A 27,678-nucleotide genomic window follows, 5' to 3' on the forward strand; every position below is an offset into this window, starting at 1 on the left:
TCTGGATATTTCAAAACATGCAGAATAAATTATTCACCTTAGAAGGGATTTTGGAAACACAGTTCCAAATTTTATAAGATAAAACTATTAATAATATCAGTATACTATTGCTACAAAACAAAATACACAGAAAATACTGTTGAATATAAAAACCAAATAAGGCAGCCCCTCTACTTCAGACCCAGAAGATCACAGAATTGGGACCTAACCATAAATAATACCCCCAAATAACTCCTTTCCTTTCAGAAAACATACACATACATACACAAACCTGAAGAAAGCCCCTTCTGACCACAGCCCTTCTCCCACTCGCCAGCTGCATTAATATCAATGTTTTAGAAAACACTAGAGTCTCTGCCAAATAGCTGAGATCATCCATCAGTTGTTCCTCAAGGAGAGTCTTCTCCTAACAACTCCAGCATGAGATTATTGTGTATATATAGCTCGCTGTCACGCACAGGACAGGCACATGACAAATGTTCACCAAAATGAAAGCGGCACATGGCACCACTATTGCCCTAGACTGCAAATTCACTGGCATTCCAAGAACTTCGCAAATAGCATGCCAGGGTCTTTTCTTTTTAAGAAGGATAATATGTTGCTTATAAATTTAATCTTAGAGACACATCACATTAAATCATAATGTTTTCATTACTTAACATTCTTCACTTTCTTTCACAACATGAAATCTCCCAAATTAAGGCCATTTGGATTAACAAATCTTCTTTTTAAATTTAAGCGTTTGTTTAAGAAGAATTCACTACTAAAGCAATTCACTTCATCAATCTGTTTTACTTCTTATACCTGGCTGAAATGCTGGGCACTGAAGTGAGTGTTTTGCTGGAGGAAGGACAGGAGGCAAGGCTAATTTTGGAGCCCTGGTGAAGAGTGATCACCAGGTGGGCTGTGCGATGAGACAGTAATAGGAAAACCTGAAATCCAAAGGGGGTATGGAAAGGAGAGACTGAAGACAAACATAAATGTGGACTATGTTTCACAACAGGGTCAGCGCTGATATTTGTACTTACACAGTACTTAGTATGTATTAGGCACAGTTCTTAGGTCCTTGTTTAATCAATAGTAGGTACTATTTTTATCCCTACTTCACAGTTGGAAAAACCAAAGCACAAAGAAGTTGAGTATCTTCCAAAGCTTCACAGCTAGTTAGAGGCAGAGCCGGGATTCAAACCCAGGCACCATTTCATAATCATGAATTATTACGACTTTACACAGCATACATTCTACAGCAGTGGCTCTTAAACTTGTTTTTAACCCTGACCCCCCAGGAGGAATACATGACCCAGCATATCAAAACATAAGTAATAGAAACAGAAGTTTTGTGAAACAATACTTTTATTAGATGCAGTGCATTCAGAGCTTTCTTATTTCTTTTTTAAAATTGCTGGTTGCAACAAATAAATCAATTTTACAACCCTTAATGGGTTACGACTCACAATTTGAAAAACACTCCTTTGGAGACCAGGGCTACAAATGGTAACTCAGTATCTCCACTTGGATGTTTGATGGTCATCTCAAGCAAGTGGACAGTCATCTTCACTTGCTTATTGACAGTCTACAACAACACTCCTGAATTTCACCCTCCAATCCTGCCCCTCCCCTTTGCTTCCTCTCTCACTAAATGACAGCTTCTTCTGCACTGTCCACATGCCACATGAAGCTATCAAGCACTTGAAATGTCGCTATCAGAATTGAGACATGCTGGAAGCGTAAAACATACACTAGATTTAGAAGACGGTACAAAAAAGGAATCTAAAATACCTCATTAATAACCTTTTATACTGACTGCATGCTGAAATCATGTTTAAGATACAGTTAAATACAATATATTATTAAAATTAATTTCACCTGTTTCTTTTTACTTTTTTTTTTTGATGTGGCTACTAGAAGAATTTTAATTACCTATGTGGCATATTATATTTCTGTTGGACAGAAATAATGTCCTGGTTGCTCAGGCTAAAAAACTTTAAATCATCCTTGACTCCTTTCTCTCCACCAGCAGGTGGTGTAGGCTTCACCATTAAAATAGATTCGTAGTTCAACAACTTCTCTCCACCTTCACTGCTACACACACACACACACACACACACACACACACACACACACACACACACACACACATATACCACTATGTCTTGCCTAGATAATTGAAATAGCTTCCTAACAGGTCTCCTTGCTTCCTTCCTAACCACACCCTAAGGGTTATTTAGCTATTCCCTATAAAGTTGCCGAGTGACCCTTTTAAAAGTCAGTCAGATTACGTCACTGCTCTGTTCAAAATCCTCCAATGGCTCTTTTCCCCAGAGCAAAAGCGCAGGTCCTTGCAATGGCCTACAAAGCCTTTTAGGCCACTCACCCCTCCCCATCTATCTGTCCTAACTTTTTACCTCTAGTCCACTCAGCTACAGTGACCTCTTTGAATTCACCAAGTATGCTCCTACATCCCAGCCCTTGCACTTCCTGTACCTATGTGTATAACCCTCTGCCCTGGATATCCTCTACCTTCTTTCTCTGTTTTGGATCAAATGTCAATTTACCAGCAAGTCCTTTACTCATTATTGTACTTAAAACTGTAAACCACCCTCTCCTGATTCTTCCATAATTTCCCCTTCTTAGCTTTATGTCTTATGACCTTTAATTATTGTATGTAATTTACTTAATTTATCTGTCTGCTAACAATCACATGTAGGAGTTCCATGAGGGCAGTGACTTTGTTTCATTGCCGCATTCCCAGCACCTATGTGCCTGGCAAATTGTAGGTGTTCAATAAATGTCAGTTGAATGAACAAACGAGCTGTGGGTTTCCAAACTCAGTTTTGCACCACTTGCAACTAGCCATTCTCAGAAAACTACTGAAACAAGCAAACATTTCAGTATCTTTAGTTTTTAACCCATTATTCTTCTTGGACCTACAGTAATTCCACAGTAAAGAAAGCAAGATTCTTCTCCACACTCCAGATCTTTTGTCCATTTTCTCATGATCCCTAGGTGCCCTCCAAAGGCCCTGAAAAATGGGCTTTCCTTTTCCCTCAGGCATAAAATCTCCTTAGGCATCTGCACCACGTCTTGAATGTCTGGCCTAAAATATGTGCAGCTATAGCCAATATAGATTCTTAGTCTCAGACGATCTTCACGTCTACGTGGTGTACATTAGGTGCAACCAGACGTTGTAAACACACGTGTATTTGCCCCTTAGTCGTTCACAGACTGGCCACACTTCACCCACCTAGTCCTTACATGTCTGTATTCAGGAAGACGGGCCCGCTCTGTGATAGGACTAGAAATGTGGACACGCGAAGGATGTAATGTCTGAGACCGTAGCCAGGCCCCTCATTTTAGACACGGGGAAATCAAGGCTCAGGGAATTTAGGCCACGAAAACTTAGGCCACGTAACAAAGCCAAAACGAAGACACAAAACATAATGTGGTAGAAATGGCACAGGAAGCCAGGTGGCTTGCCTCCCGCCATTCAGAGGGTCGACAAAACGACGCTGTGGTGCAGCTCAACCTAGCTCGCGGCCCCCTACCGCGGCATTTTAATGTTCAACCATGCGCTCGCAGACTGTGAAAGGTGAGGTACGCACGCCCCAGCCGTCTCACCTTCCTCCAGGCGAGAAAAAAGGCAGCCCGCCGCCTGGTCCTCAGCCACCTCCTACACCCGGGCAGCCCGCGATCGGACTCTCGCGAGACTAGCGGTTGGGGCGAGCAGGTGCGGAGATTCCCGGAAGTGGGCGAAGGGACTTGTCAGCTCCCACCCAGGCTGTGTGCTCTCGAGGCCCAGTGGGGATCGAGGGGCTCCTCGGGGACCGGCGCGAGGCGGAGTCACGGAGAAGCTTTCTGTCACTCACACAGCGGCCTCGGCCCTGCCTCGGCTGCCGCCGCCCCTCCCTTTGCCCTTCACAGCGCCCGGCCCTCCTCGTCGGCGGCTTCTTTCTGCGCCTGGGCAGCCTGCCTTTTCCCTTTAACTTTCCTTTGCGTCTCCTCCCCCGACTGTTTTAACAACAGAGTCGCGGGCCCTGCAGTGTCCCAGAAGCGGCACGTATAACTTGCTCGGTGTAAGTGCTAGGAATGCCGCCGGCGTCCCGGGGAAATGCGTTCCTTCTATCTGTAGCTCTGTATGTACGTTCTATGTCCACGGCAGCTATTCTAGGGACAACAACTGCTTCCTTCTGTTCTCATCTCCCCATTGGTGGCTTCCGACCCGAATTTGGGAATGGGGAGATCTCCCACCTGTTATCTTTGAGCAGGCTAATCTCTTGTAAGCAGAAGTGCCATATGAAAGTCTTTGAAGCCGGTTGGCTTGGGACTGGGAATTTTACCCCATCCCCCCCCACCCAGCTCCAGGCTTTCCAAAATGTATTGATTATGTAAAAATACTTCATTTTTTTAAACTGTAATTTTTGCTTCGGTCTTGTGCTCGAAGGGAGGAAACAACTATCAATTTGCTTTTTCTGATCTTATGTATAAGATTCATTCTTTCTCGTTGCTCTGCTAGGGTTAAAACACATTTTGAACATGTAAGTGTGGCTGTCAGCCTTAGAGAATCTAAGGTACAGTTATTTTCTTTATCTTGATTCCTTTTTTGTTTCGTAGGGGTACCTCATTCGATTTCGGAGTTCTTTTCATTCTTCTGAAAGATTTCAAATCCTCTAGAAGCCAAAATGGGACACAGTAAACAGATTAGGATTTTACTTCTGAACGAAATGGAAAAGCTGGAAAAGACCCTCTTCAGACTTGAACAAGGTCAGTAGTAAGTCATTTGATTAGCTCTGTGTCTTTTACATTTTTAATTCATAGTCATGTTAAAATTTCTTTTAACTTTTAGACATCATTTCCAAGGACCTTTCTAAACCTGATTTGTGCGAATACGTTGCTGTGTTCTAAACAATATCACTAATGAAAGTGGATTTTAGTTGAAAATGTTTTATTTATATCTGTCATGTTAGAATGAGAATAAAATTGTTCACTTTACTTTGCATTCTAACTTCTACTTAAGACAGAAGTTGCATTTATAATCGGAAGATTGACCGTATTGTTTCCATTAGCATTTACTATTAAAACTTGGGAAATTGCTTCATAAGTAATTTTACTTTGGGTATATCTGTAGTTTTGCTTTTTTATAGCTCTCGCTCTTTTCCTTTACCAGACATTTGAATTAGTAAACTAGATCACAGCAAAAAGTAAACTATTATTTATGTTTGTCAAAAGCCTCTCAACTATGGAGAAGGTAAAAAAGCTGAAAATATTTTTTTGCTGAAAAAGTGAAATAACTGATCAGGTTGTGTTGAAAAAAAAAAAAAAAAAAAAAAAAAAGATCAAATTATATTTCTATAAGACTTATCGAATAGATGCTTTATTTTCTTAGACTTTATATTTTTCAGCATTAAAAAAAGCATTTCACACTCATTTATGTTAATATAACTTGTGAAGTAGTCAATAGAAGTTTAATGTATGAAAAATAAAATACAATCCCCTTTATTATTGTACCAAATGAATGTTGATAGTAGTAAACATTTGAAGAATTCTTTTTTCCCTGAATTTCTCAAGAGCTAAATTTTAAAAAAAAATTTCGTCCATCAAATGTGTTTCCTCCATGCCAAATCTTTATCTTCTTCCAACTTCAGCATTTAAGATCACTGAGTGCTTAGGCTTTCCTGACTCTGCAGTTTTCTGGTTTTAATTTTTTTTCCTACACTCTTAAGTATTCCTGTCAACTTGGTGGTGTCTTTTGCTGAGCTCTCTTCTTCCACATTTTAATTGTGTATATCTGCAAGGAATCCTTTCTTTTTCTGTTCTCCTGCCCTCAAAGAAGTATACATTCTCATGGCCTCAGCTGTTGCCTCCATACTGATGACTCCTTTTGGAAGAAAGGCCTTGAGCTTTGCTTGCTTCTTGGAAGCAAGCGAGTGTAATGGCAAGAGTAGGGAACTAGAATTTTCCTGGCTCTGCTGCTAACAAATTGTTTGACTTTGGGCAAGTCACATTAATTCTAAACATTAATTTATTTGTGATATGAAGGTATTAATTTCTGGTTTTCTACTTTCCTGAGTTTTGAGGCTCAAAATGAATAATAAATGGCTTTACAGCCCTAAATAGATATAAGGCATTGCTAGATCGCTATAGCTGTCTATTCTCACCATCGATTCTTGGCTTCATCCTAGTATCATGCTATGGAAGAGCCTTAGGATAGCTCCAGTCAGATTTGCTTAAATTTAACATGTCCAAAACCATCTCAAAATTCTCAAATGTTCTTTATTTCTCAGCTTCCCTGTTTACTTTTCCATTTTCATAGTTTCCAAGGCTAGAAACTTTGTACTATTCTTTGATGATTTTTTCTCTTTAACTGAAGTCTCTTTTTAAGCCCTATAATTTCTTTCCAGATGTCTCCTCTTGCCTGCCTGTCTCTTCCATATGCCTGAATATGGATGCTGAAATAATCTTCTTATGCCATCTCTTCTCTTTTTATTAATTGGTGTTTATAAGGTCAAATTTAAACACCTCTGCCTGGCTTCCAGGACATTCTATAATGTCTATAATCTGCCTTCCTTAGCCAAGATTTTATCTCATTGTTCCTCATTATTGGTGTCCTATATCTTTCTAGTTCCCTTGTTAATTCCCTCCCCAGTGGCTTTTCTCATGCCTGTTGTTACACCTCCACTCCTGTCAGATTCCTGTATATCTATTAAATCCCTTTACTATCATTTTATGTGTTGCCTCCCTCTCAGCCTTCAGCTAAAATTCCACCTACTCCATGAAGCTTTTCCTTAATTTGTTATTATCTCCTTTCCTTGATTTCTGATTACTCAATGGGCATAGAACAGTTAAGTGCTTAAGAATGTAGCAGTGTCTAAAAGCTTATAGTGTCCAACTGGAGTTTAAGATCTGTGAAGATAGAAATTATTACAAACCTAATGCAGTGTACAACAGCTAATAAATCCTTGCTGGTTGATTACTAAAGTGCCATTTAAAGCTAGCCAGGCTATTTGAAGAGGGAACTCTGAAGGGTTTATAAAATAAGAATATGGTGACTCTGTAACTCTGGTTAAAGCCAGTAAATTCATCCAAATGATATAAATGAGAACATGTCGAATTTTTTTCGTGCAGTAATGATGTCATTGTATTATTTTAGAAGACAATTATACTGTGAAAGATGAAGAGAAGGGACATTGGAGACAAGAAATCATGGAGAAGGCTATTTTAAAAACATGTCTGGTTTAACTACATCAGGGTTGAAAAAAAAAGGGACAGAGTATGAGACATTTTAAAATTCATAAGACTTGGTGACCAATTAGGTGTAAAGAAAAGCTCTGGCAATTTTTGGTTCTTTCACCAAGCCCTTCTTCATTTTGCCTTCCTTTTCACTTTTCCCTAAGAAATGATTCCTGTGCATTTTCAAGGCTAATATCTCTATAGACTCTTCTAATTTAACAAGTACAAGACTGCATAATTATCTTTTCTAGCCAAATGATAGCCTGGCCCTGTATTTCCTATCTCTTTTAGTGGCAAATAATGAATAAAATCATTATTCCCTAAACCTGGAATTCTTCCATTTTTTATATAGGTTGGTCAAATTACAATTTCTATTTTTTTAAAAGAAAATATTTATAAAGATTCCTTGATTAGGAGTCAAGTTTATATAGATTGAGTGGAGGGAATGGGGTAGAAAAACTTAGTTTACAGTAATAGTTTAATCACTCGTCTTGCCAGTTTAATTGCCTGCAAGAGGGAAATGGCTAATCTGAGTAAAGTATTCCTTGTGTATGAGGAATAAGATAAACACACCATCTGCTGCTGTGCTAAGCTAATTTTAGCAAACCGAGCAATTAATTATGGAAGCTGATACACTCTAGGTATTCTGATGTTTCATTTACTGTATATAAAAATTTTAGTTTCAGGGATATGGATTAGAGGTCTACAGAGTGGCTATATATATATATACCCTTGGGGGTAGCACTGACCTGTCTATTGGGATATAGAAAGAATAGGATTTATTTCTCTTTCTTTTCTCTCTTTCTTTCTTTCTGTCTACGTATCTACCTATCTATTTTTGATTTTTAAAGTCAACTAAGGGGAATTTCCTGGTGGTCCAGGGGTTAGGACTCTGTGTTCTCACTGCCAAGGGCCTGGGTTCGATCCCTGGTCGGGGAACTAACAGCCCACAAGCTGCACAACACTACCAAAAAAAAAATTCTATTTTAATTAAAGTAATTAAATTTTGCTAATATATCAATTGATATTGATGCTCTCAGTTTGTACGTCAGATGCGTTAATAATAAAAAAGATATATTCTGAGGAAAGAGTGGTGGTTATAGGTCTAGAAGAGGTTGACAGTCATACTGCACTGGTTTGCTTGCATTATGTTGCCATGAATTACACTTTTACCTAAACCAGGTTAAGTAGATATACAAGCTATATTATCTTAAATAGTAGCATCTTTACAATACTTTGTAATGAGAGGTAGTGTAACCGTACATACCTCTTTTACCTCAAGAGGTTGTCAAACTTAAAAATGAGTTAGAAAGTGTTTGAAATTTGCTGTTTGAGTTTTGTCCTTTTCAGAAATGACACACAGCTTTTTCTATAGTATACTTAGAAAATATTATCAGAAAAAATAAACACAATCTAACTCTGAGGTAAACATGAGTGTGAAAGTAAACTGCTTTTGTTGGGAATTGATGCTGTAGAGCAGAGTTCAACACATTTTTTTTCCTGTAAAGTTTCAGATAGCAAGTATTTTCAGCTTTGCAGGCCATATGCTTTCTGTTGCAGCTACTCAGCTCTGCCATTGTACTATGAAAGCAGCCATAGACAATACGTAGATAAATGGTGTGACTGTTCCAATAAAACTTTATTTACAGAAAGAGGGTATAGTTTGCCAACCCTTGCTTCAGGGAGAGCATTTTGAATATGTATTTTTAGTAACACTTTCATCATATGATTTTACCCATATAAATGAATATCTGCTCACTTTTAAAAGTTGATAACAAAGTTTTCTAATCTGTTTGAAATCTACCGAATAAAGAATTTCAGTTGGTTTTCAGATCATCTCTTCAATATATAAAATGGGACATCTTCTCTTTAGCTTGTAAAAGCAATTGATGTATGTCAAGGAAAATATTTATATTTACTAGCACATTTCAACAAAAATATTTACATAACTGATGAATGGAATTGAAAAGTTAAGGTCATGGACTAGTAAACATACCTACCAAGAACTTTATCCATTGGGATTTGGGTATCTTTATGTCGTATTTTTTTCAAATCTGAGGTCATTAAATCAAGTATCAAAATAAATAGGACTTGGAATCTTTAAATTACTTTATCAGACAATATTAAACCAAGACTTTTAAAATTAATGAAATTTATTTAATCACATTACTTTCATGACAGATATTACCAATATTAACTTTCAGTGAGAGCCAAAAGATTTGTTCCATTAATTAGTAAATAAAATTAATTATTTAAAATATTGTTTATTTTATTTATATCTTATTCTTATTTTTGTGTTTTATAAATTACATGATCTATTAAATTATCATACATGTATATTATATAAATAAATATTCAAATTTGGAGACTACTTGTCATTTTTTTTCTGAAGGTAGACCACTGATCCAAATACTGTTTTAGAGGTTTTGGATGAGTTTCAACCTTTGTTCTACAAGTTCTCTGAATCCTTGTGTAATTATAAAAACAATATTTGTATAAGCTGAACAAGGGACAGGTTATTTAGTTGTGCTCAGATGGCTAATCTCTGATATTTGTACTGTTAAAAATGACACCATTACTTCTGTAATAAATTTAATCATTCTTGCAAATATAAGTATGGTTCTCACAGTCACTTAAGTATTAAAACGTCACATTTTAATTCTTTGGGCAATTACTTCTCAATCTATCTCTTCATAATTATAGCTCTAATATAAAAATGTTTCCCAATTTTATACCTTTTTATAAATTATAAAAAGGTATAAAAAGTCTTTTATTTATGCTTTTTGTTTCAAAACAAAATTGGGTTTATACTATCTAAACAATTTTGATACCTGCTTACAATGTCATGGTATGTGAATTCCACCTCCCTGCTTACTGCCACATTTCAGTCATACTTTTTTCCAGAAAGGATTTGAAAGGATCTATATAGATGCATAAAATATAAGAAAACAGTAAAAGTAATCATGTTATTAAATATCCCTTGATAATATGATTTATGGTGGCTTTATACTATTCCTGCTTACAGAATACCATAATTTGTACCATAATTTAATCATTTCCAATCATTAGATATTTAGTTTGTTGTGAGTTTATTTAATTATAATAAACTGTGATGAACATCCTTATATATAATCTATATTTATATCACCGGTTAATTCCTCAGAAAATAAATGTCTTTATGAAATTATTGAGCCAAAAATCTAAACTTTATTAATATTCTTAGTATGTTTATACCAAATTGCTTTATAGAAAAATTTGTGCATGTAGCTACTTGGAAAAGAAATTATTAGTTTCACTGTATAGTAAAAGTAAGAAGTAAAAATGAGTCCCTCAATTTTTGCAAAGTTACTTAATAACTACATTTGAATAATTTGTTTCTTGCTTGCTAAATCCATTTACTGTGAATAAATTTATATCCATATTTTGGTCCAATCCAGGAATATGGTTAGCAGAACTTATCACTAAATTATAATTTTTTCCAGGAATGCCTAGAATTTCCATTCCCTCATGTTATATGTATTGCAGTATATAAAACAGCATTCATACTTCTCTAGGCAAATACAGAAGTATTTAATTGGATTAGCATAAATTGGAAGAGTCCAGCATTCTCTTAATGTCTTATACTGATATCTTTTCTTCACAAAGAATATCTTACCCAATGTTTAATATTGTGGTGTAGAATTTACCACCTGTCAAACATCACTGTGAGAGATTTACTTCTATCAAAGAGCAAGTTTAGACATGACTGAAATATGTCTATGTGTTCTCTATTTCAGGATTTGCCTTGAACCAAACTGACATTCTTTATATATAAATAAATAGCAGTTCACACTCATATTTCTGATTCATATCACCACAGCAGGGTTCATTGTAGCTGTCTCCCTTGCTTATTGGTAACATCTTTCTCTGACAGTGAAAAGCCTGGCTCTTATCACCTTTGTTTTTGAAAGATATTTTCAACAGGTATAGAATTCTAGGCTGACAGTTTTAATCTTTCAGTACTTTTAAAGATGTTGCTCCACAACCTAAGTGTCCATCAACAGATGAATGGATAAAGAAGATGTGGCACATATATACAATGGAATATTACTCAGCCATAAAAAGAAACAAAATTGAGTTATTTGTAGTGAGGTGGATGGACCTAGAATCTGTCATACAGAGTGAAGTAAGTCAGAAAGAGAAAAACAAATACCGTATGCTAACACATATATATGGAATCTAAAAAAAAAAAAAAAAGGTCATGAAGAACCTAGGGGCAAGATGGGAATAAAGACGCAGACCTACTAGAGAATGGAATTGAGGATATGGGGGGGGGGAAGGGTAAGCTGGGACAAAGTGAGAGAGTGGCATGGACATATATACGCTACCAAATGTAAAATAGATAGCTAGTGGGAAGCAGCCGCATAGCACTGTGCTTTGTGACCACTTAGAGGGGTGGGATAGGGAGGGTGAGAGGGAGGGAGGTGCAAGAGGGAAGAGATATGGGGATATGTGTATATGTATAACTGATCACTTTGTTATAAAGCAGAAACTAACACACCATTGTAAAGCAATTATACTCCAATAAAGATGTTAAAAAAAAAAGATGTTGCTCCACTGTCTTCTTGCTTGCATTGTTTCCCATGAGAAATCTGCTGTCATCCTTATCCTTGTTCCTCTGTACATACTTGTGTCTTTTTTCCTCTGTGGCTGCTTATAAGATATTCTCATTTTCACTGGTTTTGAGCAATTTGATTTTGATGTTCTTTGGTGTAATTTTCTTCATATTTCTTGTGTGGGGGATTTGTTGAACTTCTTGGATCTGTAAGTTTGTTGTTTTCACCAAATTTGAGAATTTTTTACCCATTATTTCTTCAAATAATTTACATCTCCCTTCTTCTCTCCTTTGAGGACTCTTTATTGTTAAGCCATTTGAATTGTCTGATGCTCTTTCAAATTTTTAGATTCTTTTTTCTCTCTTCATTTCTTTTTGCATAGTTTCTATTCCTGTGTCTTGAAATTCGCTTATCTTTTTTTCTGCCACGTCTCACCATCCATTAAATCCATTGTCTGTATTTGTCATCTCAGACATTGTAGTTTTAATCTCTAAAAGTTTGATTTGGATCTTTTTCTTTTGTTTCAATATTTTCCATGTCTTGACCTAAATTTTTGAACATATGGAATGCAGTTATGATAACTGAAATCCTACCTTGTTTACTAGTTGAACATCTGTGTCACTCCTGGGTCCGTTTTCATGGATTGACTATTCTCCTTGTTATGGGTTTTGTTTTCCTCCCTCTTCATATGTCTCATAATCTTTGTTTGGATGCCAGACATTATTAATTTTACCTTGTTGGGTGCTGAGTATTTTTGGATTCTTATAAATGTTCTTGGTCTTTGCTCTGGAATGAAGTTACTTGGAAATATTATAGTCTTTTGAGTTTTACTTTTATGATTTGTTAAGCCAGTCTAGAACTATGCCCTTTCTAAGGCTCATTATTCCCCACTGCTGAAGCAAGATCCTTCTGAACTTTCTACCCAGTGCCTCATGAATTATGAGTTCTCCCAGTCTAGCTGGTGAGAACAAGCACCGTTCCTGGTCTCAGGTATTTTTCTCAGAGACGTGCACTGATCAGTACTCTTCTGAATACTCAAGGGAGACCTTTGGCAGATCTCTGGAGTTCTCTGTGCAGTTTTCTCCTCCTTATCCACAACTCTCATCTGAAAACTCTAGCTGCCTTCATCTCCACAGATTCTTAGTTCCGTCTCCTCAACACAGGAAGTCAGTTGAGGTCTGCCTGGGTTCCTTCTCCCTGTGCCCCAACCTGGAAACTCTTTCAAGTTAGTAAGTAGGCAGGGGCAATTGTAGGGCTCATCTTGTTTACTTTCCATCTCTCAAGGATCACTGACTTTTGTTGCCTGATGTCAGGGTCTTGAAAAATCATTGTTTCATATACTTTGTCTGGTTTTTCTGTTTTTGGTGGTGGTTTCTTTCTTTTAAGTTTCAGGGAGCAGGGTAAATCCAATCCCTGTTATTCCATCTTTGCCAGAAGCAGAAGTCTCAGTCCTTTAGGTCTCTGTTTCCTCTGTGCGGAATGCCCTATTCCAGATATCTGTGTGGTCAACTCCCTCACCTCCTCTTTCTGTTTAGCAGTTTTTTCTTGGATGCTGGACATTGTGAATGTTCTGTTTTCATCTCTGGATTTTGTTGTCTTGCTTTAAAGGAGTGATACGTTTTTATTTTAGAAGTCATTTACATTATCTGTGGATCAGCTTAATCCTTTTGAGGCTTGTGTTTAAGCTTTGATAGGATAGGTTTATAGTAATTTTTACTCTAGGGCTACTTTAACCCTATTACTTAAGACATGACTCTCTTGAATACAACAGGTGTTCAGCAAGGTCTCTTAACTCTGGCTGCTTAAAAATTGTAATGTATCCCAGGCCTGAGTGAGCTCTGAGAATTGTTCAATTTACAGCTCCCACTAGTTCTTTTCCCAGCCTTATGTAGTCAAACCCTACTCATGTACAGTTTCGTATTCAGGCAGACTCAAGATGACTCTAGGTAAATTCCTGGAGCTCCGTCTCTGCATAGCTCCCTTCTTGTCATACTCTGCCCTGAAAATTGCAGTCTCTTCACTCTCCGAAACTCTAATCTCTGTCTCCTCAACTCAGTGAGATTACTATTCCTGCTCCCAGTGTCACAGTCCAAAAAGGTCCCCTAGTCTGATAACTAGAAGGTTCATAGAAATCATTCTTCTCTCAGGCATCACAGTCCTCTCTACCTGTTTTTGAGAACAGTTGTTAATGTAGTTCTTTTAGTTTTTCATCAGAGGGCAAGTCCAGTACCAGTTACTCCATTATGATCAGAAGCAGACATCTTCAGAAGGATATTTTTAACACACAAGATACGTCATGTCACTCCTGCTTAAAAATGTTCACTGGCTCATTTCAGTCAGTGAAGAAGCCAAAATACTTACAATGACCTTTAAGACTGCATGATCTGGCTCCCCTGTTACCTTTCTTTCCTTATATCCTACTATTACTCCCACAGCTTATTCTAGTGTAGCCATGCTGACCTTCTTGTTATTTCTGGAACCACCAGGCATGCTTCCATCCTAGGTCCTTTGTGCTCTCTGTCTCCTCTGCTTGGTCAGCACTTTCTCTCCATGGCCATGGTGAGCCATAAGGCTAACTCTCTCACTTCTCTCACGCCCTTCAACTTCTCAATAACCATCCTATTTAAAGCTGCTACTGTCTTCTCACCATCACTCCTTTCCCTCCTTTTTCTTAAACTGCTCTGATTTTTGTCCCTTAGCATTTATCCCTTTCTGCCATACTACTTTTTCTTATTTATTTGTCATGTCCATTGTTTAATGGCTGCCTTCCCCCATTAGAACTCAAGCTTCACAAGGGCAGAGATCATTGTCTTTTTTGTCCCTTATTACATCATATGCGCTCAGTACGTCATTTTTATTACTTTGTTGGATGTTTAATAAGTATCAAAAGTATAAATATTACTATACTTCTTTCTTCTCAAAAAGTTCCTTAAGCTTAAAGATTATAACCAGCAGAACTAAATTTCCCTGCCTTCATCAGTTATTAATACCCATCATGAATTAAAATGTTACACCCATGTTTAAAATATATATGCCTGAATTTCTGATAGACTTTACTATAGTCAGAATTTTCACATCCTAACAATTATAATCAAGGTTTAAAGTCGGCCTTGAACCAATAAAAATTTTTCTTTCATAATAAAGTTATAACTGTAATGTGTTAACTTTTTTTCCTCTTAGGGCAAAATACTTGTAATACAGTACAGAAAATCTCAGATATATTTTAAAAGAAATAGCCTAACTAAGGCAAAAGTGAGAATGTTTTGGCTTTCAGAATTCCAAGAAGGGCTTAAGTAACTAAACCATGAACAGTAGGTTTAGAGGCAGTAGCATGCTGGAGTTGCTGGCGTTGTCTCACAAGAGCTGATCATGCATATCTCTTCCCAGTTCCATGTTCAGTGATGCCATGTTGGTAGCTTGAGATGGACCATGGTGAGACTTGTTTCCTCCAGAAGTCAGCAAACACTGCAAATCAGGGTTCCTCACCACTCCTACCCCCGTCCCACTCAGCTCCACACAGCCACTTGTTAACCCTCTATTACCACATCTCTGGAGTTGAGCAGACATCAGGGACAACTGGTATCAGGGGCTCAAATGCCTCTAGAACTGTTAGAAATCTGAATTCTGCCTCTCTAGAGGTTGACTTCTCTCAGGGAAGACTGGCTTGCTCTATCTGGTAAGATAGTGTTCCACGATACCTCCCAACTTTTACGTACTATCACAGACTCTGATACCACAGAGAAACTCACTTTCTCTGCTGCAGTTTGAAAAATACCAGCGAAAGTCTCTAGTTAGATGCCCACCTCTGAGCAGTTCAGGAAGTGGAACGGAGGTAATCGTGGGAAATGGAATCATGTAAGAACTTGCATATCCCAAAGTAGCCATGCGACTAGGAATCAGTTTCCAGGAGAAGAAGAGAGGGACAGTACAGAGCAGACAGTTCTATGGTGTATACTGTATGTTAAAATACAAAATTAAGCTAAATTGAAATGCAAAGTGGTTCCAGAACAGCATTAAATATTTGAAGTTCTTTTAAACATAGTTGAGAAATCATTGTTGTATAATACTTTAAATAAACCATCTTTTTAATGTGGTAACTTAAGTCCTGCAATGAGTTTATTAAAATGTGCTTTTTGTTTAGGGTTTGAACTACAGTTCCGATTAGGCCCAACTTTACAGGGAAAAGCAGTTACTGTGTACACAAATTACCCATTTCCTGGAGAAGCATTTAATCGAGAAAAATTCCATTCCCTGGAATGGGAAAATCCAACAGAAAGAGAAGATGATTCTGATAAGTACTGTAAACTTAATCTTCAACAAGCTGGATCATTTCAGTATTACTTCCTTCAAGGGTAAGTCAGGCGTCCTGTATGTGAAAAAAAGAAGTTAATTTATTCTGTAACTTGAAGTTATCTAACTTGTAAAAAGTTACCATATGAACCATGGCAGTGCAATTTTTACAGGGCTTTCCTGAGATGCAAATAGAATATGATCCTTCGGTTTCTAGGAAGTAATTGTAAGCTTTTATTGCAACTTTTTAAATGGTTTTATGTGCCTAGAAATATATTTTTAAATGGGACAATTTACTTTCCAATTAGAGAGTCAGACTATTAGATGAGAATTATTTTTCCTATCATTAATTGAGAAGTTTTTGTTTTTTCCTTAGAAATGAGAAAAGTGGTGGAGGTTACATAGTTGTGGACCCTATTTTACGTGTTGGTGCTGATAATCATGTGTTACCCTTGGACTGTGTTACTCTCCAGACATTTTTATCCAAGTGTATGGGACCCTTTGATGAATGGGAAAGCAGACTTAGGGTTGCAAAAGAATCAGGTAATGTCAGCTTTCTTTCTTTTCTTCTTCTTTAAAATAAATGTAATTATCTTCTGTGATACAGATTTCAAAGGCTTTAATTCTTTTAATTTCATTCCTTAGTACATTTAGTAACATAAATAGAACTGTATGAAATTGTTGTTACTTGACCATTTTTAGCCTACAAAAATGGCAAATTTTATGGTTCAACTGAATAAATTAAGGAACTCTATGACAAAATAAGATTATTATTGTTTCTAAGACTTTACTTTGACATATAAAAATTAGTAAGCTACCAGAATGTGTTGGAATATATATTATCATGGACTTCCCTGGTGGCGCAGTGGTTAAGAATCCGCCTGCTAATGCAGGGGACATGGGTTTGAGCCCTGGTCCAGGAAGATGCCACATGCTGTGCAGCAACTAAGCCCGTGCGCCACAACTACTGAAGCCTGCGCTCCTAGAGCCTGTGCTCCTCAACAAGAGAAGCCACCGCAATGAGAATCCCTCGCACTGCAATGAAGAGTAGCCCCTGCTCGCCACAACTAGGGAAAGCCCTCGCACAGCAATGAAGACCCAACGCAGCCAAAAATAAATAAATAAAATATATTATCATTATATATAATTTTAATTCAACAAGCCTTGATTAATGGTATTCCATGTGGAAGTCGTGCTGCCATACATACCAAGAGTAAAATGAAACTTAAGGTGTATTTTACTCTTAAGTAAAGGGTAATGTTAATTTTCTACTTTCAACTTGAACATAGAGTGAAGAAAGAAGTGAGAAGTTCACTGACATAACTAAAACAGAATACAAGTACTATGGAACATTAAAACTAGGAGAAAGGGCTTTCCTGGTGGCGCAGTGGTTGAGAGTCCGCCTGCCAATGCAGGGAACACGGGTTCTTGCCCTGGTCCGGGAGGATCCCACGTGCCACGTAGCGGCTGGGCCCGTGAGCCATGACCGCTGAGCCTGCACGTCCGGAGCCTGTGCTCCGCAACGGGAGAGGCCACAACAGTGAGGCCAGCATGCCGCAAAAAAAAAAAAAAAAAAAAACTAGGAGAAAGATGTACTGATATACTTGCATAGGATATATTTTCTACATATAAATATATCAATTCAAGAAATATAAATTGAACCCCTAATAGTAACTAGGCATTGTGTGTGATTTTTTTTTCAAATACATCATCTCATTATCCCTGTCTTGCATATGAGGACACTGATAATCCTGAAAGATTTAAGTAGACTTGCTTGAAGTCACTTGTGGTACAGCTAGGATTTAAACCCAAGTCTTTAACCCCTTCTCTGGTAGCACGGTTGCCTTGCCATTTAGAATTACTTATGGAAGTTTAACCTTACATTTTGCCTAGTTTTAGGTATGTTTTTTCTTATAGTGGTCTTTGTTTCTTTTCTTGTGTTGCAGGCTACAACATGATTCATTTTACCCCACTGCAGACTCTTGGACTATCTAGGTCATGCTATTCCCTTGCTGATCAGTTAGAATTAAATCCTGATTTTTCAAGACCTAATAAAAAGTACACCTGGACTGATGTTGGACAGCTAGTGGAAAAATTGAAAAAGGAGTGGAATATTCTTTGTATTACTGATGTTGTCTACAATCATACTGGTATGTGCTTCATTAACTACTTCTATTAATTTTAATGAGAATATTATATTCTAATTATTTCATTCCTTGCTGTTTTATATAACATAAAGTTTGAAAACACAAGGGATGATTAGGTGTCCTTCAATTTAAAAATCGCTTTATACAATACCACTTTTTTTCTTTCAAAGAAAACAGTGTTAGTTGAAGATATAATCAATATATAAGTATTTTACATGTGATGATTATAAAAACAGGAGTGTGATCATAGAAAAGACCACATATTTCAATTTACAGTATTAATACTTTACAGACCAACTAATGAATCTATATAGCCATAGCTCTGGTACTATAGCATATATTTGAAAAAACTGAATGGTGTTATTTGAAGAGAAAATTATTGGTAAATTCTTAGAATTTAAATTTGAAAATTATATCTTTTACATGTTAAAAGATATTATTAAAGTTAACCTGTTTGGGCTCCCAGGATTTCTTACCAGTATACAATTCTATAAAAATGTATCAGAGGTTTCCAGATGCTGATCCTCAGGAAATGACTACTTCCATCAGCTATCAGAGTAACTGGGTCTGGAGAAGCCTCTGGCCCTGATCAGCTTTCAGTTTAACCCAGTGTACCTTGCAGATGCTCTTTTCTGTTTGCCATGATGTAGAAAAGTCAGGAAACCACTGACTTACATATGTAAACAATAGGAATTCCAGGTGGTACAAAACATTTAACAACAATAACAAAAATCTCTGGTGTGTGTGTCATAAAATTGTTTTCCAAGTAACCATAGGAACTATGAAGATGTTCAAAAGCTCAAAGATTTGGTTCATCAATATAGATAATAATCTCTAATGATAATAATAAACAATCAAAATTAGGCAAAGAAATAGGAACATTCTAAAATTTGTTGTTTCTGCATGCACCTGGAAACTAAGCATCAGGGTCCACAGTGAAAACTGCCTAATGTCTAAGAATTCAGTATTCTTCGCTTGAAAATTTGACGTTATTGATAACTACTTTGACATCTTTAATACTATTCACATCAAATTTATCAAACCACATAATGGCAGCGTATGAATTATGATATGGCTTAGGCAGCTGTAACAAAAAGATAAAAATATAGTGACTTAAGATTTAAATTATACTTATTTCTTATAAAAGATTAAGTAGGCATTCCAAGACTGGTGTGGTAGCCAACCCATGATAGGGAACGAAGTTCTTTCTCTAATGCTGCTCTGCTGCCTCCAGCACTTTGCTTCCATCTCTTAATCAAATATGGCCCCTCCAATTCCTTATATCACCTCCAACCGGTGGCAATGAGGAAAGGGAAGTAATGTCCTTTAAGGGCATGATCTGGTGTATATATCCCTTCTGCTCACATTGCACCAGATAGGATTTTGTCTCTAGCTATAACGGAGCTTGCAGTGTAGTATTTTGTTTGTCAGCCATGTCTGTCGCTGAACCTTGAGAGTTCTGTTACTAAAGGAAAAAAGGGAGTATAAGGTTTGGAGTACAGTCACAGACTCTGTCAGAGACTGTATTTTCTAAAGCATTTGAGAGATTCTGTGTAATATAAAAGAAGTGAATGTTGCTTCCACCTTGCATGAAACGTGTTGAGTATCATAATGTCCTTTCTATGATGTAGGTTTTCATTAAAAAGTTACTATCCCGGGAAAGTCAGCTTCCAGAATGGCACTGTTAAAGGTTTCACAGACCCTCTACCCTGAAAAACAGCTGTAACTGATGAAAATTATTTTTAAAAAACTAAAGTCTCCGAAAATTGTCCTAAGGGCATTCAGCATATGGAGAGACATTTATGCAAGAATATGTACTAAACCTCAGAAAGGATAGTGAGAGTCTGTGACATTTGAACCACAACCTGCTCCTCCCTCCCTACCCTTCCCCAGTCAGAGTGATGATAGGTCTGTTCCGCAGGTGCTGCCAAGGACACCAGGCTCCCTTTCTCCCTGGCTCCCAGTCTAGGGCTGTGGTTGCAAGAGGCAGGCTTCCAGCGTTTCTCATTCCCCCCTTTCAGCACTATGTTATGGAAACTATTCTAGGCAAGAGCAGATGAGAGGCCTGGGGCTCCCTTCCTCCGCCCAGCCCCCACTCAGAGAGAGAAAGTTCTACTTCATGCATGGCAGGTCAAGAATACTGGACCCTTGCTCCAGCTTGCTTGTGGGGTCGGGGTTCCACACCTGGAGGGGAAAGCCAAGAAAACCAGAGGCTCCTACCCCTGCCACCACTGGTGGAGCAGTGACACAGGTGTTCTGCCCCTGGGAAGAGATGTGCAGTAAGAACAGAGTAAGAATGGAACTGACTTTATTTGGTACATAGCATGGGAAAGTTCAAGCCTGTGAGCACTGTTGAAAACAATGGAGACTTCGGTGGTAAATGATCCAAAGGAGGCTGGTATCTTCATGAGAGCAACATGCTAAACCATAGGCCAGCTACTGGTCTAACAGAGAGAACCAGGGAAAGAGACAGCTAACAAGAGCCTTCTTGGGGTCAGAACAAGCCTCAAAGACAGGCCTCAAGACTACCCATGCCAAGGGACCCAAATTTAATTGGATCATATTGCAGTGCAATTTATGCTCCAGAATATTATCAAAAATAATAGCACAGTCAGCCTGAGTAACAGCTCAAGAGAGAAATAGCTGAGTGTGATACCAACAGAAGCAGACAGCTTAACAGATTTCAGGGAAAAAGACACTTAAGAGAGCCCTGCTAAAAACCACCATCACCCCAGGCTGACTACCCATGGCCAAGGCTGCACCCTCTGAGTCGCAACATCAGAGTCTGCACACTGTGGGGGAAATAGACTTCCCTAAAATAGTCCAGACAAGTCACAAACCAGCAACCAAAAAGACCTGAAGGGGATGGGATCAGTATCCAGAATTGCTACAACATTACTATCTAAATCACCAATACTCAACAAAAAATTGAGACATGTAAAGAAACAGCAAAGTGTGGCCCTTACGCAAGAAAATAACAAGCAACAGAAATCACCTTTGAGAAGTCCTAGATGTCATACTTGAAATAGACTTTAAAGCAAGTATTATAAATGTATTTAAAGAATCGAAGGAAACCAAATTAAAGCAGTAAAAGAAGATATTATGATGATAGCCCATCAAAGAGGGAATATCATAAATAGATAGAAATTTTTAAAAAGAGCCAAATGAGAATTCTGGAGTTGAAAAGTAAATAACCAAAATGAGAAATTTCACTAGAGCTGTTCAGCAGCATGTTTGAGTGAACAGTGGCTATGCAGTGAAATGTGGGACATGGAAACACCAGAAGGAGAGGAAAGAATGGAAAAAAATACTTGAAGAAATAATGGCTGAAAACCTCCCAATCTCCAACATTAATTGACACATCCTAAAACTCAGGGACCTCCAGATAACATAAACAAAAGAGAGCTACACTCAGACACATCATAGTAAAAATTTTGAAAGCCAAAGATTTAGGGAATCTTGAAAGTAATGTCTTGAAAGGCAGAGATTATCAGAGTCAATTAAAAAATAAATAAATAAAACAAGATCCAAATATATGCTGTCTACATGCCACACACTTTAAATTCAAAGATACAGGTAGGTTGACAGCAAAAGGATGGAAAAAGATAAACCTGAACTGGTTAGTTTAGGAGTTCCCTCTCTGACTGCTGCAGAGATGGCTCAGCCTTGGGCATACACAAGGTCTTCCAGACTGCCAGAGGTGAATGGGATTTCTTTTTAAGGCTGGCTTCCTAGAAGTCACCCTAGGTCAGAGTGTACTTCGTTGTTCACTCAGTGTGCCTGCCTCTCCCAGAATGAAACTAACCCCAGACTGGGAGGTAAGGGGAGAGGGCATCTCCCATCTTGGCCACACCTGCCTGGAGTAGAGCACTGGGGTAGAGCTTCCATAACACATGGTTGGTCGGGTGGGATAAGGGAGCAGGTTGTGGTTCAAGTGCCACAGACTCTTGCTATTCTTACTAAGAATTAGTAGGTTTTCTTGAATAAATGTTTCTCCATGTGCCAGATGCCCTTAGGACAATTTCCAGAGTCTTTCTTTACTGTGCTACTCTGGAAGTCCATCTTTCATTTTTAATTTTGATATGTATTAAGACATAGTTTGGAGTTTAACTCCTCTTTCATATAGAATGAGAAAAAATACTTTTATTACCTAATGTTTAGAATTCTTTCATTTTACACTTGATTTTGTTTCATAAAATTGAGATAAGAAACAAAGTTTCAGGATTTTACCATGTAAAAAGTTGGGGTTGCCTTAGTATTTTAATAAATGAAAATCCAAATTGGATATAATTATCATGACATTTTTCTCTTATATAATCTTGAATTTCAATGACTATGGTGATAAATCTTGGGAAAACTATCTTGATTCAAATTTGGAGAATTATCAATTTAACTTTTATTACAACATCTCTGCTTCTTATGTATTTTGTCTATTAAATAAATACTAAGTAAATCAATGACTTACTAAATGATTTATCATATACGTGAAACTAAAAATAATAATGATTTTAAAACTCTGTAAGGATTGTAATGGTTCTCAGCTGAGTGAACAAGGTATGACCACATTCATCTCAGCCATAGAGCAAAATGGTTAGACTGCAGATTCTGAAGAGACTTGCCCAGTTCTTTTTCTGGCTGTGTGACTTTTGCTGAGGTACCTATCTCAGGCTCTCATCTGTCAAATGAACATAATAGTATGTCCTATATCATTTGGAAGGGCATGAGGGTTAATAAATTAATGCACTTAACAGTTCCTGGCATATGGTAGGTATTGAAAAATTGTTACTACTTTCAGGTACCTTAACCACTCCTGAGCATGAATTTACAGGGCATTAGTCCATTTTAAAGATGAAGCAAAATGTGTCTAGCTTTTATTTGTTTATTAATAAATTAAAACAAATTACCTCCAATGTTGTGAACACTTGAAATACCTTGCAAAACTCCTGATTCTGATTCTGAACTTACTGCTACAAATGGGTAATAAGATACAAGCTATACCCTTATTATTTGAGTATATTTTTTTTTTGCAGTTTCTCAGCCTCACTTGTATCAGTTTTATCGAAACAATATATCTTATTAACCTTTCAAGATTAGCTATACAAAGAGGCTGCCTATGAGAGAACTGAGTTTTCTTCCATCAGGATTGTCTAAGCAAAATTAAAAACAAAAACAAACAAACAAAAAAACCCTTTCTAGAATGAAGGCTCCATGAGCACCTGAACCTTGCTCCCTTATTTTCTACAGAATATCTAGCTCCCAGAACAGTGCCTGGGATATATGACACTTTCAGTGTAGATATATGTGGACCTATGAATGGATTTTGAGTTAACAAGCTGTCCCCAGGCAGTGCTATCATCACATGCTTGGGTAGATGTGCCTGGGCCTCAGCTGGAGTCTGGGCCAGTTTGAGAGATGTACTGCGAAGAGTGGGTGTGAGGAAAGAGAAGGACTAAAATGTAGCAAACCTCCCTCCAGGGTTTAGGGGAGATGAGAAGGAAAACAGAAGGCACAAAAGAGAGAAGCAAAAATTTAAGGCAACCAAGATAACGACATCTTTTGAAAATCAAGGAAGAGGTCTTTTGTAAATCACGGAAGGACTAATCAGTAATGACAAATGTAGAGCTTGAAAGTGATGAAAATGAGAAAGTAACACTAAATTTCATGATTAGGAGGCTGGAGTAATCTCGGTGGAGCACTGGCTGTAGAAGCAGACTGTAGTGGGAGAAGGAATGAGAGTGTGGGGAGAAAGTGGAAGCAGTAGATACAGGTTGGATTTTCAAGATGTTTGGTCTCGATACTAATAGACCCTACAGAACTTAGAGAAATAACTGCATTTAGATAAGTTGTGTGTTTGTATTCTTAGCTTTGGGGAGATACAAGCATATTTAAAGATCTAGAGGAAGGAATCTCACCTCCCTCTCCCACTCAAAAGAAAAAAACCCCACAGGAATACATGATATGTAGGAGAAAAAGATATAAATGACATTTTGCATTCTAAGGATAGGTAAGAGAGAGAACCTAGAGCTTAGGTGGGGCCGAAGGAGGGCCCTGTCACTCAGGAGACCAGAAGTAAAAAGGAGAAGCTCCTGGGGAAAGTAAATGTCAGGGGGCTCTTCTGCCCTAGAACCTAACAGCCAGACACTGAAAAGCCCAAACCAGAATTGAAGATACAGGTAACTTTCTGCTTTAATGAGGCCAGAGAACTTGAAGTCAGGGCAAAAGCCCAGTCTGCCTTAAAGGAAAAGATGTCCTTTAGGTTTAGAAGGAGGATTCCAAAATAAGTTCACCCAAGAAGCATCAAAAGAGGCCAAGGGGGCTTCCCTGGTGGCACAGTGTTTGAGAGTCCACCTGCCGATGCAGGGGACATGGGTTCATGCCCCGGTCTGGGAGGATCCCACATGCCGCAGAGCGGCTGGGCCCGTGAGCCATGGCCACTGGGTCTGTGTGTCTGGAGCCTGTGCTCTGCAATGGGAGAGGCCACAACAGTGAGAGGCCCGCGTACCGCAAAAAAAAAAAAAAAAAAGAGGCCAAGGACAAGACCCTTCTTAACTCCCACTGCAATAGTAAACAATTTATACAATGGAAAACTCTTACAACAGGAAAGAAAAATATATGGTGAAATAGATGATAGGATACCACAACCAAAAAATTGTTTTATACTACAATATCGTTATAAAATATTGATATCTAATATATAAGAAAATGAGTGATAGATGTTGATATTTTATTTTACCTTTAAACTTAACTTCAGTTTAATTACATGATATTCCTTTATGTTTCCTTTTTCTTTAAGCTACTAAAAGTAAATGGCTCCAGGAACATCCAGAAAGTGCATATAACCTTGTGAATTCCCCACACTTAAAACCTGCCTGGGTCTTAGACAGAGCACTTTGGCATTTATCCTGTGACGTTGCAGAAGGGAAATACAAAGAAAGAGGAGTAGCTGCTTTGATTGAAAATGATCATCAAATGAATGTCAGTATGTATAGAGGAATACCACACTAAAACAATAGCAGAATTTCTAAAGTGTAAAGTAAATGTGTGGTTGAAAATCATTTAGAACCTGTCTTTTAATATGCTAACTAATGTTTAGTAAAAAGATTTTAAATGTGTATATTTTAACTATTTATATTTTTCAGTGCATTCGAAAAATAATTTGGGAGGATATTTTCCCAAAGATCCATCTCTGGGAATTTTTCCAAGTAGATGTTGACAAAGCAGTTGAGCAATTTAGAGGACTTCTTACACAAGGTACAGGATATACACTAGAATGTTTCTATCGATTTTAAGAAATCTAGTATTGCTCTTGAAGCGATAACTCTTCTCTTGGTTAACACATTATTAAATCTGTTATTATTATATGATATTTGTATTGTTTTTGATGCTCTAAAACTATGATTCTGGAAGCTATCTTAGAGTTAGCAGAGATATCTAAAGGGCATGACTTATTTCCCTCGGGGACTGTTTCTTACACTGATTCCTTAGCACAATGCTCAGAATACCGTAGAGCTCAATATGTATTTGTTAAATGCATGAATGGCAGGTAAGTAGAGCAGAGTATTTCAGCTGCCAAAGATTCAAAACAGTCTTTGAAACTGAGAGATGTATGTCCTCTGTTGGCTAACATAGGAATCTTAACTGAGGCAGAGGGGCTTCTAGCTGATGGCACCTACCATTAAGGCTACCTAACCACTAGTGAGACTGACTCAGGTACTAGCCAGTAGCAAAGATAAAGAAACAGATTTCCCTGACAAAGTAGGATAGAAAAAAACATGCTGAAAGAGAAATTAGGGTTTTTCGGAGGCAAATTAGAAAAATTATAAAGAATGTATCTTCAATTAGTATAGGACAGCCTAACAGCAAGGATCTTTGATGGCTAGAAATCCTCTTCCTCATCCAGAAACTAGAGCTTGCGTAGGGCCCAGAAATACTGCCTTCAAAGTAGAAATCAGTATGACCTGAGGCCCAGGAAGCTTAGGGTCAGATTTACTCTCTCAACTTTCACAATTGTGTAACATCTTAATACATGAATTTTTTATATTAACTTTCCTTCATGTTTTATTTTACTGAAGATCTCCCCTTCCCTCTGATGTTTATAAGCTGTATTATTTATTTGCAATAATGTGCAAAAATATAATAAATGGAATGTGTGAGTTCCTCTCCCCCAAAACCTACTTACTAGAAGGAACTATCAATTAATAGTTTCTTGTGTTTCTTTTCAGACTCTTTTTGAAAGAAATTCCAATTTTATCTAATTATATATATATAAATTATATTCGTAAGTTTTATATTTATATCTATTTTATACACACACAAATAAAACTATAGCATATGGATTGTTTAACAACTTGTTATTTTAGTTGACAGCATGATCTTATTACAGCTAATTATTTCTTTTAACCTCTAGATAGAATACACTGTTTTAAAGTACTTGAATTTCTTTAGCCTTTTAGATAGACTATTTGCAGTTCATTTCTCATTCATTCAATACGTATTTATTGAATCAACTGTTATGTGAAAGGCACTCTTCCAGGCGTGGGGATTCAGTGGTGAACATAGTAGCAAGCCCTTGCCCTAGGAGAATTTATATTCTTATAAGCAGTACTATAGAAAATATATCCTTGTACATGTTATCTTTACTTGCTATGTGAGTAAATCTGTAGGACAAATTGTTAGACATAGAATTCATGGGTCAAAGGGTATACAGATTTCATGATAAATTTATGATAGATATTGTCAAATTGCTTTTCAACACAAGTTGTACCAGTTTACATTATCACTAACTATACCATCACCAATGTTAGATACCATTAATCTTTATAATCTTTGTCAATAAGGGAAAATATTCATTATTTTAATTTACATTTCTTTGCCTATTAGTGAAATATCTTTTCACATGTTAATTAGCCATTTATAGTTCTTCCATTAATTCCCTATTAATGTTCTTTCCCTACTTTTCTACTGGGTTGTTTGTCTTTTTCATATTGACTTATTATTCTTTGTGATTCCTTATTATAGTGGCCTCAAATATATCCTCCTAGTATGCTGTTGATCTTTTAACTCTTGTTTATGGTAGTTTTTCCCCCAGTGTAACCAAATTTGTTAATCTTTTCTTTTATGGCTTCTGATTTCACATTGTGCCTAGACCTTCAAACAGCAATCTATGTTTTCTTCTGATAATCTTATTTATATTTTACTTTTAAATATTTAGTATACCTGGAATTTATATAAAGAAGATATTTAACTTTATTCTTATTTTTAAAAATGATATTGAGTTGATAATCCATCCTTTTATACTGATTTGGGGTACCACCATGATACTTCATAATGTATAATCATACACTAAATACACATGGACCTGTTAGCTGTGCTATTCCAGTGATCTGTCTTTTAGTCTACCAGTACTAAAGACTTTTATA

The 27,678-nt window shown here is 37.2% G+C and overlaps 1 protein-coding gene and 1 long non-coding RNA gene across 5 annotated transcripts in view; one reads left to right on the top strand and one right to left on the bottom strand.

The window, feature by feature from the left end:
* Window positions 1-3,720, bottom strand: part of LOC113624537 (uncharacterized) — a 43,310-nt gene extending 39,590 nt beyond the window's left edge. For all 4 annotated transcript variants that reach the window (XR_003434378.1, XR_003434377.1, XR_003434375.1 and 1 more), the window contains exon 1: window positions 3,619-3,720. This is a non-coding gene — a long non-coding RNA (uncharacterized LOC113624537). The remainder of the gene's footprint in view (window positions 1-3,618) is intronic.
* A 26-nt stretch (window positions 3,721-3,746) lies between these two features.
* Window positions 3,747-27,678, top strand: part of AGL (amylo-alpha-1,6-glucosidase and 4-alpha-glucanotransferase) — a 78,983-nt gene continuing 55,051 nt past the window's right edge. Inside the window, exons 1-7 of the mRNA XM_027114454.1 lie at window positions 3,747-4,073; window positions 4,612-4,761; window positions 15,964-16,174; window positions 16,489-16,655; window positions 18,059-18,262; window positions 25,053-25,234; window positions 25,399-25,510. Of these exons, the coding sequence (XP_026970255.1) occupies window positions 4,680-4,761; window positions 15,964-16,174; window positions 16,489-16,655; window positions 18,059-18,262; window positions 25,053-25,234; window positions 25,399-25,510 (958 nt within the window). The 5' untranslated portion in view covers window positions 3,747-4,073; window positions 4,612-4,679. The remainder of the gene's footprint in view (window positions 4,074-4,611; window positions 4,762-15,963; window positions 16,175-16,488; window positions 16,656-18,058; window positions 18,263-25,052; window positions 25,235-25,398; window positions 25,511-27,678) is intronic.

This window comes from Aethalodelphis obliquidens, unplaced genomic scaffold (genome assembly GCF_003676395.1).
Source record: "Aethalodelphis obliquidens isolate GAN/ISIS:26980383/991018 unplaced genomic scaffold, ASM367639v1 scaffold13, whole genome shotgun sequence".
NCBI classification, from domain to species: domain Eukaryota; kingdom Metazoa; phylum Chordata; class Mammalia; order Artiodactyla; family Delphinidae; genus Aethalodelphis; species Aethalodelphis obliquidens.